Source organism: Plecotus auritus, assembly GCF_963455305.1.
Source record: "Plecotus auritus genome assembly, chromosome: 7".
Classification (NCBI taxonomy): Eukaryota; Metazoa; Chordata; class Mammalia; order Chiroptera; family Vespertilionidae; genus Plecotus; species Plecotus auritus.
In genome coordinates, this window is record NC_137774.1 from 134,312,008 (window position 1) to 134,329,898 (window position 17,891).

General features: G+C 38.9%; 1 protein-coding gene across 4 annotated transcripts in view; it reads left to right on the plus strand.

Moving 5' to 3' along the window:
- The window catches only part of AP3B1 (adaptor related protein complex 3 subunit beta 1), a 215,024-nt gene that overhangs the window by 103,530 nt on the left and 93,603 nt on the right, over nucleotides 1-17,891 (plus strand). For all 4 annotated transcript variants that reach the window (XR_013961150.1, XR_013961151.1, XM_080679402.1 and 1 more), the window contains exons 16-17: nucleotides 12,351-12,537; nucleotides 13,497-13,627. Coding sequence is in view for 2 of the 4 variants with exons in the window: in XM_080679402.1 (XP_080535528.1) it covers nucleotides 12,351-12,537; nucleotides 13,497-13,627 (318 nt within the window). In the remaining 2 variants the exon portion in view is untranslated. The remainder of the gene's footprint in view (nucleotides 1-12,350; nucleotides 12,538-13,496; nucleotides 13,628-17,891) is intronic.

Here is a 17,891-nt window from a genome sequence, read left to right on the forward strand (position 1 = left end):
TTATTTGAAAAAGATTGTGTCTCAAAATGACAAATATTATATAGGCACAAAAGATGTTTACATATGTCTTTATGTAACATCTCATTTAGATCAAATAACTTTTTAAAAATTAATTTTGTTCAATTTTTATTTCAAGTTTTCTTTTGCACATATGAAAAATGAAGCAATAACTGTTATGTTTTTATTCCATTAGCAGAAAAAGGACCTTAAACAATGCTGCTTTTAAAATAGAAAATCAATTAATTCCAATAATAGTTCTACTTTTTCAAAGCTTTTATACATTTGCTCTGCCAGTGCAATAAAAGGAATCATAGTAAAGCTTTTGGAAGTTTATTCTGTCAGAAATGCTGTAAATGCTTCTGTAAATTTAAAAGCTCAACATGGAAAATAAAATTACTTGTTTTTGCCAAAAGGATGTTGTCATGGTAAAATCATTGTTTCTTTTTTTTTTTTTTTTTTTTTTTCAAATTTTTATTAAGGTATTATATGTGTACATATCTTACCATTGCCCCCCACCCCCACCCCACTCCCATACATGCCCTCACCCCCCAATGTTTTGCATCCATTGGTTACTCTTATATACATGCATATAAGTCCTTCAGTTGATCTCTTATTTCCCCCACCTCTCCCTAACCTTACCACTGTAATTTGACAGTCTGTTTGATGCTTTACTGCCTCTGTAACTATCTTTTTGTTCATCAGTTTATAATGTTTTTCATTATCCCCAAATGAGTGGGATCATGTGGTATTTTTCTTTCATTGACTGGCTTATTTCACTTAGCATAATGTTCTCTAATTCCATCCAAGTGCCTACAAATGGTAGTAATTCCTTCTTTTTTACGGCAGCATAGTATTCCATTGTGTAGATGTACCATAGTTTTCTGATCCAGTCATCTGCTGATGGGCACCTAGGCTGTTTCCAAATCTTAGCTATTGTAAATTGTGCTGCTATGAACATAGGGGTGCATATATCCTTTCTGATTGGTGTTTCTGGTTTCTTAGGATATATTCCTAGGAGTGGGATTACTGGGTCAAATGGGAGTTCCATTTTCAGTTTTTTGAGGAAACTCCATACTGTTCTCCACAGTGGCTGCACCAGTCTGCATTCCCACCAGCAGTGCACGAGGGTTCCTTTTTCTCCGCATCCTCGCCAACACTTGTCGTTTGTTGATTTGTTGATGATAGCCATTCTGACAGGTGTGAGATGGTATCGCATTGTTGTTTTGATTTGCATCTCTCGGATAATTAGTGACTTTGAGCATGTTTTCATGTGTCTCTTGGCCTTCCTTCTGTCTTCTTTCGAAAAGCTTCTATTTAGGTCCGTTGCCCATTTTTTTATTGGATCATTTATCTTCCTTTTATTAAGTTGTATAAGCTGCCTGTAGATGTTGGAAATTAAACCTTTATCAGTGATACCATTTGCAAATATGTTCTCCCATACAGTGGGGTTTCTTGTTGTTTTGTTGATGGTTTCTTTTGCTGTGCAAAAGCTTTTTATTTTGATGTAGTCCCATTTGTTTATTTTCTCTTTGGCTTCCATTGCCCTAGGGGCAGTATCACTGAAAAAGTTCTTTTGGCATATGTCTGAGATTTTGCTGCCTGTGGATTCCTCTAGTATTTTTATGGTTTCCCGTCTTATATTTAAGTCCTGTACCCATTTTGAGTTTATTTTTGTGTATGGTGTAAGTTGGTGATCTAGTTTCATTTTTTTGCATGTATCTGTCCAATTTTCCCAACACCATTTATTAAAGAGACTGTCTTGACTCCATTGTATGCTCATGCCTCCTTTGTCAAATATTAAATGCGCATATTGGTTTGGGTCGATATCTGGATTCTCTATTCTGTTCCATTGATCTATATGTCTGTTCTTGTGCCAGTACCAGGCTGTTTTGAGGACAGTGGCTTTGTAATACAGCTTGAAATCTGGTATTGAGATCCCTCCTACTTTATTCTTCTTTCTCAGGATTGCTGTGGCTATTCGGGGTCTTTTTTTATTCCAGATGAATTTTTGGAGAGTTCTTTCTAGGTCTGTGAAATACGCCGTTGGTATTTTAATGGGGAGTGCATTGAATCTATAGATTGCTTTGGGTAGTATGGACATTTTAATGATGTTGATTCTACCAATCCATGAACATGGTATGTTCTTCCATCTGTTTACATCTTCCTCTATCTCTTTTTTCAGTGTCCTGTAGTTTTCCGCATATAGGTCTTTTACCTCCTTGGTTAGGTTTATTCCTAAGTATCTTAATTTTTTTGGTGCGATGGAAAATGGGATTGCTTTTTTAGTCTCTCTTTCTGTAAGTTCATTGTTGGTGTATAGAAATGCCATAGATTTCTTGGTGTTAATTTTGTATCCTGCTACATTGCCGAATTCACTTATTAAGTCTGTTAGTTTTTTGATGGAGTCTTTCGGGTTTTTTATGTACAATATCATGTCATCTGCAAATAAGGACAGCTTTACTTCTTCTTTTCCAATTTGGATACCTTTTATTTCTTCTTCTTGTCTAATTGCAGTGGCTAATACTTCCAGTACTATGTCAAACAGGAGTGGTGAGAGTGGGCATCCCTGTCTTGTTCCTGTTCTTAGGGGAAATGGTTTTAGTTTTTGCCCATTGAGTATGATGTTAGCTGTGGGTTTATCATATATAGCTTTTATGATGTTGAGGTATGATCCTTCTATTCCCACCTTGTTGAGAGTTTTTATCAAGAAAGGGTGTTGGATTTTGTCAAATGCTTTTTCTGCATCAATTGATATGACTATGTGATTTTTATCTCTCAATTTGTTTATGTGATGTATCACATTTATTGATTTGCGGATATTGAACCATCCTTGCATTCCTGGGATAAACCCTACTTGGTCATGGTGTATGATCTTTCTGATGTACTGCTGGATCCTATTTGCTAGAATTTTGTTGAGGATTTTGGCATCTACATTCATGAGGGATATTGGCCTGTAATTCTCTTTCATTGTGTTGTCTTTATCTGGTTTTGGTATTAGGGTGATGCTGGCTTCATAGAAGGAGCTTGGAAGTGTTCCTTCCTCTTGAATTTTTTGGAATAGTCTGAGGAGGATAGGTTTTAGTTCTTCCTTGAATGTTTGGTAGAACTCTCCTGTGAAGCCGTCTGGCCCCGGGCTTTTGTTTGCCGGAAGCTCTTTGATGACTGCTTCAATTTCTTCCATAGTTACTGGCATGTTGAGCTGTTTAGATTCTTCCTGATTGAGTTTTGGAAGGTTATATTTTTCTAGGAATATGTCCATTTCCTCCAGGTTGTCCAGTTTGTTGGAATAGAGTTGTTCGTAGTATTTTTTAACAATCCTTTGTATTTCGGCGGGATCTGTTGTTATTTCACCTCTTTCATTTCTGATCTTGTTTATTTGGGTCCTCTCCCTTTGCTTCTTGGTGAGCCTGGCTAGAGGTTCATCAATCTTGTTTATCCTTTCAAAGAACCAGCTCTTGGTTTTGTTGATCTTTTGTATTGTTTCTTTGGTCTCTATGTCGTTTATCTGTGCTCTGATCTTTATTATTTCCTTCCTTCTGCTTACACTGGGCTTTTCTTGTTGCTCTTTTTCTAACTCTTTGAGTTGTTGGGTTAGGTAATTTATTACCCCTGTTTCTTGTTTTTTGCAGTAGGCTTGTAGAGCTATGAACTTCCCTCTCAAGACTGCTTTCGCTGTGTCCCATAGATTTTGGATTGTAGTGTTTTCATTGTCATTTGTTGTCATGATGTTTTTTATTTCTTCTTTGATCTCTCTGGTAACCCAGTCATGGTTTAATAGCATGCTGTTTAGTCTCCATGTGTTTGATTTCTTTGGGTTGTTTTTATTGTAGTTGATTTCCAGTTTTATGCCACTGTGGTCTGAGAAGATGCTTGATATGATTTCTATCTTCTTGAATTTGAAGAGACTTTGCCTATGTCCCAACATATGGTCTATCTTTGAAAATGACCCATGTGCGCTTGAGAAGAATGTATATTCTGTGGCTTTGGGGTGAAATGTTCTGAAGATGTCAACTAATTCCATCTGGTCTAGTGAGTCATTTAGGATTGATGTTTCTTTGCTGATGTTTTGTTTAGAGGATTTGTCCAATGGTGATAGTGGGGTATTAAAGTCTCCTACTATGATTGTATTGCTGTCAATGTCTCCCTTGATATCTTCCAGGAGTTTTTTTATGTATTTGGGTGCTCCTGTATTGGGTGCATATATGTTTACCAGAGTTATTTCTTCTTGTTGGATTGCTCCCTTTAGTATTATGAAATGGCCTTCCTTATCTCTTGTTATGTCCTTCAGTTTGAGATCTAATTTGTCAGAAATAAGTATTGCTACCCCAGCTTTTTTTTCAGTTCCATTTGCCTGGAAAACCTTTTTCCATCCCTTCACCCTCAGTCTGTGTGCGTCTTTTTTTCTGAGGTGGGTTTCTTGTAGACAGCAGATATATGGGTCGTGTTTTCTTATCCAATCTGTTACCCTATGTCTTTTGATTGGGGCATTTAATCCATTTACATTTAAAGTTATTATTGATAGGTACTTATTTGTCGCCATTCCTATTCTTTACCCCTGTGTTACTTCTTCGCTTCCTGTTTCTTTCTTTCTTTCTTTCTTTTTTTTTTTTTTTTTTTTTTTTTTTTTTTTTTTTTACAGTAGACCCTTTAGCATTTCTTGCATTGCTGGTTTGGTGGTAATAAATTCCCTTAGTCCTTTTTTGTCTGTGAAGCTCCTGATTTCACCTTCAATTTTGATTGACAGCCTTGCTGGGTACAGTATTCTTGGATTCAGACCCTTCCTTTGCATGACTTTGTATATTTCATTCCATTCCCTTCTGGCCTGATGAGTTTCTGTTGAGAAATCAGTTGCTAGTCTGATGGGGGTTCCTTTGTATGTAACTTTCTGTCTCTCTCTTGCTGCTTTTAAGATTCTTACTTTGTCGTTGGTGTTTGCCAATTTAATTATAATGTGCCTTGGCGTCGGTCTTTTGGGGTTCATTTTGCTTGGGACTCTGTGAGCTTCTTGGATTTGTGTGGGTTTTTTCTTCCCTATATCTGGGAAATTTTCTGTCATTATTTCTTCAAAGAGGTTTTCTATTCCTTGCTCAGCTTCCTTTCCTTCTGGAACCCCTATTATGCGGATGTTGTTTTGTTTCGTGTTGTCCCAAAGTTCCCTTAGACTCTCCTCCTGCCTTTTAATTTTTTTTTCTAGAATTTGCTTTTCTTGGGTATTTTTTTCCATCTTGTCTTCTAGCTCACTGATGCGGTCCTCTGCTTCTTCTAGTCTACTCTTGATGCTTTCTATTGAGTTCTTTACAGCAGCGATGTCATTTTTCATTTCTTCTTGGTTCTTCTTCATTTCCTCTTGGTTCTTGCTCATATTGTCGAATTTGTCTTCCATTCTTTTCAGCCACCTTATGACCATTTCTCTGAATTCTTTTTCTGGAAGGTTGCTTGCCTCCATTTCGTTTACTTCCTTTTCTGGTGATGCCTGCTTTTCTTTCATATGCGGGCTGCTTCTTTGTCTCCCCATGGTCTCTCTTCTCTGGTTGTCTGGTTATGTAGTTCTCTCTCTCCTGGGTTGATTTAAAGGCACAAAATACAGCACTACCAGGTACAACTCACAAGGCACTGAACAGGCATGTATTCACGATATTAATAACCTCCAATAAAGGTGACCACCAGAGAAAGGCAAATTAGGTGATAGAAGAGAAAGAAGAAGAGGAAAAAAGAAAGAAAGAAAAAAAAAGAAAAAAGGAGTGTGAAAATGAAATTGGGAAAAGGGAAAGTAAAGAGAAGAAAAAAAAAAGTAAGAGAGACAAGAAAGTGACTAAGAGAGAAAGGGGAACAGACTATATATATTGGGGATAAAACTCCAATAGAACAATCACTAATCCCAGCAAATGCCAGCAACAAGTGCCTGGGGATTAGTACAAACTACAACACCAACTAATATGGAGTGAGGCAAGGGAAAGCTGAAGCACAAAACAAACAAAAAAATAAATAAAAGAAGAATAAGCAAAACAATCTCACAAAAAAAGCATAAAAAATGGATATAATCTACATTCAAGCAAACAACAACAAAAGGACAGAGATAAGGACAAGTTTATGGATAACTCAGACAGCGAAGGGAAAGGTGCATGTGGACTTGGAGCAGGGGATTGGAGATTAGATATGTAAGTAGGGTGAAATTTTAACAAGGGGTAAGCAGAAAGAATAGGGAAAATCTAAAGCAGTAAAAGGGTAAGACAAACAGGACACTGAAAAGGGGGAGGTTAGGAAGAGAGTGATGGCCTAAAGGTAGAGCTGAGATAGAGTAAAACGATGCTAAAGGAAAGATAAAAAATAGAATGTAGAACCCTAATCCCAAAATAAAATGAAGAGAAAATAAAATGACACTTAAAAAAAAAAAAAAAAAAAAGATAAAATAGCAGTAGTAATAATACGGATTGAAAATAAAAATGTAATCATTAAAAAGGTAAAATCAAGTGATAAAAAAAGAAAAAAAAGTTTCTTGATTAAAAGATGCAAAAAATGAAAATTTAAAAAAAATAAAAAAATTAAAAAAATAAAAGGTAAAAATAAAATGTGGAGTAGTGAAGGTCATTCACTTCCTCTGTTTTTCTGTTTGGCACGCCTGTTTCTCAGTCCAGACAGTATTGCAGTTCCCTGCGATCCACTGCTCTTCGGTGTTGTAAGCCAGTCCTGATTTTAAGCAGGCGGTGTGTCTTAATTTCTCGTATTCCTTTATTTTTGATTACACAAGAGTCAATTTGTGATTCAGCCCCTGGGTGGCAGTGTTTCTGGATTGACTTCCGGGTCTATCTATGGCCTCTCTAGGCAGTGTTAGAGCCTTGTTTCCCTGTGGCACTCGCCACGGGCCTGTGGGAGTGGGCTGCCTCAGAGCTGGCTCTCTGATGGTCACTCCCCGCTCCGATCCCCAGGTTCCAGAAAAACAACCTTCCCCTGCAGTCTCCCAGGGTGTCCCCAACTGGGTGATCCTATGTATTGGGCTTAGTAATCAGATGCAAGGATTTGAAGAGGAAAAAGCCCAAGTGTGCGAATTCCGGGACTGCGAGTAAGCCCAGGCACCCAGGGAGCGCACGGGCTGCGCGTAAGTCTGGACTGCCTGAAATTCTTAGGGTGTCCCTGCACTTCAGATCAAAATGGGTTGCTTTTTAGAGTGCCCTTCTCTTAGCAGCTCTGAGGACCCCTTTCCACAGTCACAGATCACGCCAGCCCCTACAGCCACGGATTTTTCTAGGCACAGACTTCCCTGGTCCTCCAGCTCCCGCAAAACGCGCGTTCCTCTCTCCCGCCGGGACCAGAGACCTCACCTTATCCCAGGCGAAATCTGACCTTTCCGTGGTGGAGTGTAGAGCTTCTCTGAACCCGTGTGCTTGCGCCAGTTGGGGAGCGTTGTTCTGGGGCTCGCAGCTGTTCCTGGGGTGCCGCCGTTGTGGATTCTCAGGCTTCAGATAAGCTCCACTTTCCGGATCAAGATGGCGCAGACTCCGCGTCCAAGCCCGCAGCTCCGGGAGGGGACCCAGCCGCAGTTCGTGCTGCCAGGTCAGGGGAACCCCGTTCAGCAGTCCCCCACCTCCTTCTGGAATTCAGCTGTCTCCCAACCAGCCAACAAACACTCCTTGCGCGACCCTCAGCTGTTCTTTCTTTCTGCTCCGGGACAAGGCTCGGAACACGTCTGTCTATTCCGCCGCCATTATTCCCTCCCCAAAATCATTGTTTCTATTACGAAAACTATGGAGCAGAAATATTTGAGGAATTGGTTGTGGTGCATGCAAACAAAATCTGCTTGTTCTGCCAATTGAAGTAAAACTGTAATGGTAAAATTTATTTATATTTTATATGTATAGTTTCACAGAACTATAAAATTATTATAATGAAGCTAATCCTATAAGAGCTAATATGCTAATTAGACCTGACAGCAGAACGACCTTCCAGAACGACCAGTGGGTGGGGCCGTGGGGGCTGCGAGGCAGCTGGGGCCGCGAGGGCTGAGCCCCATGCGTCAGGTTGTTGTATAATGTTGAACATATTTCAGATGACAACACACACTCTGGTATGCAACTCTCTTTGCTGCATGATACCAGTGGGATTTTAGAAATGTGATTTAGTGAAAAACTGCTTTGTAAATTGACTTGTGTCCTATATTGGCTTTTGTTGGGGGGCTGGAGTGGCAGGGAGTAAAGAAACTTTTATACTATATTGGTTAGATTTTTATTCAGAATCATTTGGAAATCTTCAAAGTATTCACCAAATACAGTGTCAAAATCTTCAGCTTTTGCAAATTTTAGCAAATAGTAGTTCTTGGAAACAAATCTTGCAAACAGGAAGACATTGAAATTTATCTCTATAAAAACAAGGGAAGAACTGAAAAATTTAAGTACTAAGAGCTCGAGATTTATTTTAGAAGTTCTGTCATTTATAGTATCTCAACGATTATGAAGACTTTTGATGGAGCTTCTGTTTTTAATTGGATAAGTTTACATTTTGTATTAAAGTGAAATGACATTTAGAAGGCACTTGATTTTGTAGTATCTAAATTTGGTGATTTTTTTGTCTTATAAAAAATTATCAAGGAAAGTTTCGTTGACTGGAGGGGGAAAAGTTAAATATCTGGGTTTGAAATATTTACACATTTTAACATAAAATAAAGCATTTAGAATATCCTTCATTCAACAGAATTTCTCTGCACTTATCAGACTATCCTAATATATAAAGAGCCAGTGTCTGCAACATCCAAAATGACCGAACGGACGACCGAACGCCAGGCTGTGTGGCAGCAGGCTCGGATGGGCGGGGACTGGCGAGCGGGCTGAATGGCTGACCTCTCGGTCCCTCCTGGGTTGCGGGTGCCGTGACGACCCAGCACTGACTGCCACCATCGTGGGCGGGGCAAAAGTCAGTCCTGGGTCCTGGCTGCCCGTGGTGGCAGTCAGTGCTGGGTCGCCGTGGTGACCCAGCACTGACTGCCGCCGCCAAGGTGGGTGCGATGCGATTGGGGGCCCCGCCATTGCCCACGATTGCCCCGCAGAGGGAGGCCCAGGCCACCGACTGGGGGGCTCTGCCATCGCCCCAAAGAGGAGGCCCAGGCTACCCAGCCAGCAGTTGTGGGCAGGGCCTCCCTTTGTGGGGCGATCAATAGTGGGGCTCCTGGACTGCAAGAGTATGCAGGCCGGGCTGAAGGACCCTCCTGAAGGACCCTCCCCCTCTCCCCCCGAGTGCACGAATTTCATGCACCGGGCCTCTAGTCTAATACAATAAAAAGGATGTTTTCTCCAATAAAAATATTATGGTTTATAGAGAAGAGTAACTTGAAAATGTCAACAGTGTCACAATTATTGATCATAAAATTCAGTTTTTGAAGATTGTAGGTAACCTTATTTTTATTTAAAAAAAAACTTCAAAATAATAAGAACATACAAAAACACGTTCTTCAGAGAAATACCAATAACTTAGTATTAGAGGCAGATACAGTTAAGAAAGTGATTAAGGCATATGCTTGTGCAGTGGATAATTATTCTGCTTATGTTTTCAATGTATCATTATAAATGGATATGTTTTTATCTTATAAAAAGGATTTTATATTTGAAAATACATTTTAATAAAACTGTTTTACAAGCCCACCAATATAATAAAACAAGTTTTACAATCAACAAATACATATTTTTAAAAAATTACATAATTTTAGTTACTTAAAATTCCCGATATAACTCAATAATTGTCAGATAATGTATTGAAATAATTTCATTTCTTAAAAATTAATTTCAGGGATCAGAAATATAAGCAAAATGTATCACTCTGCTAGCCAAAAAATATATATATATCATTGCAGTGAACAGAATTATTTTCTTTCTCTGATTTATTTAGGTTGCACATTCTAAATCTCAGCATTCAAGTGACTTTAGAATAAACCTAAATTCTTACTCTGTATTTGAGGAAGCTAATGGTTAGTTTTCCCCAGTTGTCTCAGCAAGTCAATTATACTGTCTAATATATTATACTTCCTTTTGAACTGTATTTCTCATTTGGTGAATATTTTACTAATTTTAAAAAAATGAATCATAGCATTATTCTCATGTGAGTGGAATCAGTGATCTAGTAATTAGTGAGTAGCAATTGTTGATAACCAAATTTAGAATAGCTCTATCAACATTTTCTCTTTTATTTTTTTTTACAGTTCTACTTTATTAAACTGAGTTAATGCTTTTTAAATACATTGTTACTGAAAGAAGGTTGCTTTCTATCCAAATCAGGTGTCTCAGCCCATTATTATTATAAACTAGAAGCCCGATGCACGAAGATTCATGCAAGAATAGGCCTTCCTTCCCCTGGCTGCCGGCACGTGGTGGGCTCGCTCTGGGAGCCTGTGCAGCGGTGGGGGCGGTGGCAAGCCCTGCGTGCTCCGGCGCCGCTTCCTCCTCGCCCTCATTCTCCGCCCTCATTCTCCAGAGAGTTCCTCTGTGCAGCGCTGGTGCTCCCAGGAGGCGCGGAGGGGAAGAGGTGGGGGGAGCGAGGCAGGTGGGGAGGACTGGGGAGGTTGGGTGCGCTAGTGTGTTTCACTTTCCCATTGTGAAAGTAGGATGCAACTGGCCCCCTTCCTCATCCTCTTCCTCCTCCACCTTCTGCCTCCTGCCTCCTCTCTTTTATTAGTAAGATGAGTTTGTCGTGCCCATCGACCCTCCCCTCTTGATTTGGGGAGATAGGGAGGAGGGAGATCTGATAATTTGGGTAACTGTGTAATGGCCTCTTTCATCTATTCAAAACAAAGCTGAGCCGCCTGCTGCTGCCGCCACAGCCACCACCATCGCCCCTTGGCTGGCCCGGGGCTCCCGGGGCGTGCTAACTGTGCACTGAGTGAGCTCACGTGCACGTCCGTGCCCGTGGGGCTGCTCCAACGCTAGGGTTTTGTTTACCAGAGCAGTGGGGTAGGGGAGGGGTAGAGGGAGATGTCAGACACTGGGAGTTATGACCTCTGGTACCAGAGGGTTGCCTCTGAGGCCGGGGGCTGGGCCACAGGGAGGCTGCAAGGACGGTTGACAGGTGTGGAGTGTGGCAGGGAGGCCCTGAGGAGGCGGGCTGCCCAGAGGCCTGGAGCAGCTGGGGGGGTGGGGCTGCCGCTGCCATCTTTGCCAGGTTAATTTGCATACTCATTCCTGACTGGCTGTGGGCATGGTGAAGTGACGGTCAATTTACGTATTTCTCTTTTATTAGTAAGATGAGTTTGCCACACCATTCTTATACTTTGATTTACTGCTCTAGAATTGTCTTTGTCTGACATGACTGATTTTATTATTTTATGTTTCTAATATCTGTAGAATATTTTAATATAGGTGTTTATTTTTCTATGTAATTTCTATGTAATTAAATTTTCTATATTTAATTTATAGCTGCAATTGTATGTGTGTAACCTTCTAAATTAAAACTTTTTTTCAACAAAATAATGAGTTTAAATACAAAGCTATTTTACTCTGGTTTCTCTTCAGATCGCATAAATCTTTCGCCTTTTTAAATACAAAGCTATTTTGTATTTCAATTTTGGTTTAATATTAAAACCTCTATGTTAATGTAAGTACATTAAAAATTGACTTAGGAAATCTTATTGCAGTGTAAAAGCTACTATAATAAGTTGTTCCCTTACATAAATAAATAAATGACCAATATTACTAGCGGCTATAAGCAGCATGGGAGAAAAAATGGAAGGAGTCTTTTATCCTAGTTTTTAGAGGGCATCAGCAGCTTGCTTTTATGAAAAAGTAACAGCTAAATGCACTGCAAATAATTTGCAGTAATCCAGTTCAGTGATTCATGTGTCTGCTTTAATGGGTCATAATTCAGGGTAAAGTAACTGAGTGCAGTCAGAGTGCAGACACTGCGTATGCCAGGGACAGTATCTCTTCATAAAACACACCTCAGGAGAAGCAGTTTGCCAACCCCCTAATACTCTCTGATGTTTTGATGTCCTGCATATTTTTCCGATTAAGTTTTGAGTGCCATGTTTTTAGTTGTATTTCCACATTCATTATTCTCACGTAGACCCTTCAGCGGGTTTGCCATATATGATTATTTTTTTAATGATGCCTTTCTTTCCACTTCAGCAGTTTAATAATCTAGCACATGGTTGCTTCTCAGTACTCAGCGTTCACCTCCCCAATTCTGAAGAGGACATGTGCTTTGGCTTCAAAATTCCATTTGCAGCATTAGAAATGCATATTCCCTATGGAACAACATTTGTTTGACATAACCATTCATTTTTATTACCTCTTTAAATATGTTTATCCAGAGTTATCAATAATCATAAATAACTGTATTCTCATCTTGTTCTGTGTTTTTTTTTTCTCCAACAGACAAAATTGCTTACCCAGTACATATTAAATCTCGGCAAGTATGATCAAAACTACGACATCAGAGACCGTACAAGATTTATTAGGCAGCTTATTGTTCCGAATGAGAAGAGTGGAGCTTTAAGTAAATATGCCAAAAAAATATTCTTAGCACAAAAACCTGCACCACTGCTTGAGTCTCCTTTTAAAGGTATTATTACTATTATTAGAATATAACTGCACAATATGTTATCTGAAAAATATGACAATATATTCCATTTATAATGTGCTTATAATTTATCTCTTAGGAAGTATAAATGACTAGCATATATAAATATATAAAAACAGTATGCTTTCTTTTCATTCATCTGTTCTCCAGAGCAAGGTTTATATAATTAAAGTTTATATTTTTATGGATCTTATTTACCTAAATAATTTTAATCTTCTGATTTTATTTTTATTCTTCCTAAGCATAAAAACAATATATAAAAGCTGTGTTCTTATAGACATTGACTTCACTTTTATTTTAAATAGATTCCTTTATTTAATAAGGAATATAATTCACCTTAATACTGAGTTATTAATTAAATATTCTATGCATGCTAACAAACTTTTCTAGGAACAATTATTTCATAAAAACTTTAATATTTAAATGTTTTTCAAAGATGGAAGTTGACTTATTTTTCCCACCTTTTTAAAAGGAATAATTGATCAGTTTCACAAATAGCCATTACAGTTGGAATCGGATGATTCTATACTTTGGTTTTTTTATTTTTCCTTATTTAATTGTTGTAAAGTGATAACAAGCAGTTCAATTTCATAGAAAAACTATTAAAATTCTGAATGTGTTTGTGCCAAGACATGTATATGGATTGTTTAACTGTGCTGTCATTCTTAATATTCACAGTAAAGTAATTTTTAGAGAAGCTACATTTCAGAGCAACACCTCCAAACACACTGACTGATTAGCTTTTTTATTGACCATTATGGGGAAGATTATTGTAATCTATGGACTGAAATCAGTTTTTTGACCTATGAAGTGCTTCCTAGTTTATATTTATTCCTTGACATTTGAGGTAATATGCCAATTATCTTGAGCTCTGATTAGGACTGTTCTATGTTATATACAGCTCATATTGTTTATTTTTATATTTTCCTCTATTTTAATAGATAGGGATCATTTCCAGCTTGGAACTTTATCTCATACTCTCAACACTAAAGCTACTGGGTACATGGAATTATCTAATTGGCCAGAGGTGGCGCCTGACCCATCAGTTCGAAATGTAGAAGTAATAGAGTTGGTAAGTTGACCTTTCTGAAATTAATTTTGTCAAGCAGTAGGATATTCTAGAATAATGATTTTTTCAAATAAAAGCTTTTGGGGGAGTTGAAAATTGAAAATTGTTCTGGTATTTCTAAGTAAAAAGTGTTAGGTATACTAGTATCTTGCTGTTATGGGAACTAAAAATTGTAGTGTTGCTACATCATTGTACATGTACTGTTCCTTTTCTTCAAGGAAATAGAGAATTGAATTCTCTGCATCAATGCTACCCACATTTGTGGTATTGCGTTTGTAGCTGTGTAGATTGAATTTCTAAGGTATTCGGTTTCATTGGTTTGAGCTTTTTCTACTTTGTTTAGAGATTCGTAAGCTTCCTGTCAGTGCTTTTCTCAATAATTTTTGCTGTTCTATTCCAAAGAAACCATACAAAGTGTTCTGGATTTTCTGATGAACCTGTTTTAAGTGAAGCCTAGACATAAATAGGGAGCATTGTGTACCAAAAATGTCCTTAGACAAGGTCACAATTAAAATGAGTAATATGTTGCCTTCACATTAAAAACCAACTTCTATACAAATCATCTTTTCCTAGATCTTTAAAAAAATGCTGGCTGCTAAAGTAAAAGAATTATTTTTATTTGCAAATACTATCTCTTATATCTCTTATATAAAAAAGAAAAATAGAGGGCCTATTGATTGTCTTTAGAGATTTGATTATGTGAAATATATATCATACTTTTTAAAGTAGAATTAATAAAAATTAACAATTAGGTATTTCATTTTGGATGCTTTTTTGGTAGAAAAGTTATATTGAACAAGGATTCAGATAACCAGAGTTCTTTACCACTAATTCCTGTGAGAAATTCAGTTAACCTTCTTGCCTATTAACTTATATACAGTGGAAGAAAATCTTTATTACTTTAAATAGAATTTATATAATGTGCATAGCCATGTAATTTGATCCTTTTGAGAAATACGTTTTTCTTAACTCTTCAGACCTTACTCTGGCTTTGGAGCATGGCCAGAAGCAATAATAACTGATAATGGCTCCGTTTGGCAAACCCTGGCAGTGTACTTTGATAATGTTTGCAAACATTATCTTGTTTAAACCTCATAATGATTATAAGTGTTGGTTGTTGTTATAACCATTTTGCAGATGAGGAAACTGAGGTGTTCAGAGAGCCTAAATAAATTGCCCACGTTCACATAGCTAGGAAGTGATGAAATTGAGATTCTAACCCAGATCTGTCAGTCCTTTGTTCATGTTCTTCACTGCATTTTAGTGTTATGTAACATGAAGAGAGGAGGCTTGAGCTTGTTTCCAAATCTGTACTATTCTTAGTACTTAGAGCACCATCATTTTCATGTTGTGACAAATTAACTCTATTTAGAGATGATTTTTTAAAACGTCAAAATTAAACTAATTGCATGTCTATTCCTCCTTGCAATTAAGTTTGCTGATTTTCACTCAAATCTACATACTCTTAAGAAGTACTCTTCAAAAAGATTGGCTTCTTTGTGAAATTTTTGGTCAGATGCTAGAATACAAAGAGAATATTCTTTGTTATGATTCTTTCCATAGGTATACTTAACTCTCTTTCCTAATTTCATATTATGCCTGCTTATTGTTTTTATGGTTCCATCCTTTTTTATTATTGGGTACATGCAAGTAAAGCCATCCTTTTATCCTTTCCTCGCTTCCACCCACCTCTCCTTGATGCCTCATTCCATAAATAAATAAATAAATAAATAAATAAATAAATAAATAAATAAATTTATCTTCTCAGAAATTGGTAACAATTTTATGCAATTTAATTTGGTCTCAGCAGTACCCTTATTTTGGCTGATAGATTGGTTGGTTGGCTGGCTTATTCCATTTTCATGTGCTCTTGTTACAGGACATTACTTCAATAACCTATTTTCTTGTGTTCATTTCACCTGCCCAGTTCAACAGCAACAAAATTATTTTTTTAATTTGCTGACTACATTCTGTAAATTAATAATTGGTAACTTATTTATGGAGAATAATTATAACTGCTGTAATCTGGTTGAAAAAAACTGTTACTATCCATTGATGCCATGCAGAAAACAGTTTCAGTCTATGGGTCTCTGGACCTATTGGCTTAAAAGCCTATCTAATAAAAGAGTAATATGCAAATTGACTGTACCTCCTGCTACACCCACAAGCCACGCCCACCAGCCAATCAGGAGGGAATATGCAAATAAACCCAACCAAGATGGCTGCAGCCACAGAGAGCAGGAGGGAGGCTTGGGTTTCCCCGGCAATGGAGAAAGCCAAGCTTTCCGCCTGCCCTTGCCGGCCCAGGCCTCCACTTAAATGCTACAAAGTTTCAATTATAGAAGATAAATAAATCCCAACAGAAATGGCGGCAGCCACGGAGCTGGAGAGAGAAGGAGGCTAGGGTTGCCCACGGCAATGGAGGAAGCCAAGCTTCTGCAGCCCTGGCCTGCTTTGGCCTCCGCTTAAGGCTACAAAGTTTCAATTATAGAAGATACATAAATCCCAACAGAAATGGCTGCCACCACGGAGCGAGCAGAAGGCTTGGCTCCACTTCAGGCTACAAAGTTTCAATTGTAGAAGATAAATAAATCCCAGGAATCCAGGGCCTCTGCTTGGGTCGCCGGGGGGCGTGGCTGTCCTGTAAACCACCACAGGCCCCTCGCCCAGGCTGCCCCATGCCCCAAGGGCACCCCCACCCTGATCCGGGACACCCTTCAGGGCAAACCAGCTGGCCCCCACCCATGCACCAGGCCTCTATCCTATCTAATAAAAGAGTAATATGCAGATTTACCATCACTTCAACACATAAGATGGCTGCCCCCATGTGGTCAAAGATCCTGCCCCCATGTGGACACAAGATGGCCACCACAAGATGGCCAGCAGGGGAGGGCAATTGGGAATGACCAGGCCTGCAAGGGAGGGCAGTTGGGGGTGTTCAAACCTGCAGGGGAGGGCAGTTATGGGTGACCAGGCCGGCAGAGGAGGGAAGTTGGGGATGACCGGGCCTGCAGGGAAGGGCAAGTGGTGGGGGGGAACCCAGGCCTGCAGGGGAGAGCAGTTGGGGGGAACCAGGCCTGCAGCGGAGGGCAGTTAGGGGTGACCCGGCCTGCAGGGGAGGACAGTTAGGGGCAAATAGGCTGACAGGGGAGCAGTTAGGCATCAATCAGGCGGACAGGGGAGTGGTTAGGGGGTGATCAGGCTGGCAGGCAGAAGCAGTTAGAGACAATCAGGAAGGCAGGCAGGCGAGCAGTTGGGAGCCAGGAGTCCTGGATTGTGAAAGGGATGTCCGACTGCCCATTTAGGCCCGACCCCACCGGTGGGGTTGGGCCTAAACGGGCAGTCGGACATCGCTTGAGGGGTCCCACATTGGAGAGGGTGCAGGCTGGGCTGAGGGACACATCCTCCCCCCTCCCCCCCCCCATGCACAAATTTCGTGCACCGGGCCTCTAGTTATACTATAAAAGACACAAATATAAAAATATCAAATGCAGTTGTAACAATGCAGAAAGTCTTTCTTGCTTCTCACTCTACCTCACACCCCTCCTAAGTCACATCAATATATTTCATATACATAATACAGTGTTATCCTACTTTCACTGTAAAGTGATCTTACAGGGTCACTGTGATAACTTAGTAAGAAAAATGGCCTAGGTTTAGATACTCTGATATTTTAATCAAAACAACAGGGAACCTAGTTTGGTTTACATTAGAAGTCACTTTGAATTGCATGCTACCATTTCTAGGATATCAGATATAATGTCTGTTTATGTTATGATAACTAACTTTTGAAGTCCATTAGAATTTTTTTGCTTAGTTCTAGAATATCCTTTTCCCTTCAATAACAGAAAGACTGTCTTTTGCTTTATATCAAAGGTATTTTGCTTTATAAACCCATCTATTATCAATATTTTATCCCTCGTAGGAACTTTAAAATTAATGTCTTGCTATTCTTTCCTCTTCTCTTTTCCCTATTGTTTCTTTTGCTTAGAATGATATGATTCTCATAGTCATAAAAGATCATCACAAAAATTAAAATATTTTCATTATTTAAAACGCCATGAATATTGAGTTGATAGCTGTGCCAAGGTAATTTGCCCTTTGAGCATAGAAGCCTAATTTCCCTTATTTGTCAATTTAGTCTTACCTTGAAAGCCATAGTCTAATTAAGTAATTTCCACTCACCTCCCCAACCTCCATAAATTGATCTGGTACACTTTTTACCAAACTTCATAAAACGATTGGATTTAAGAAAAATATGGACTTT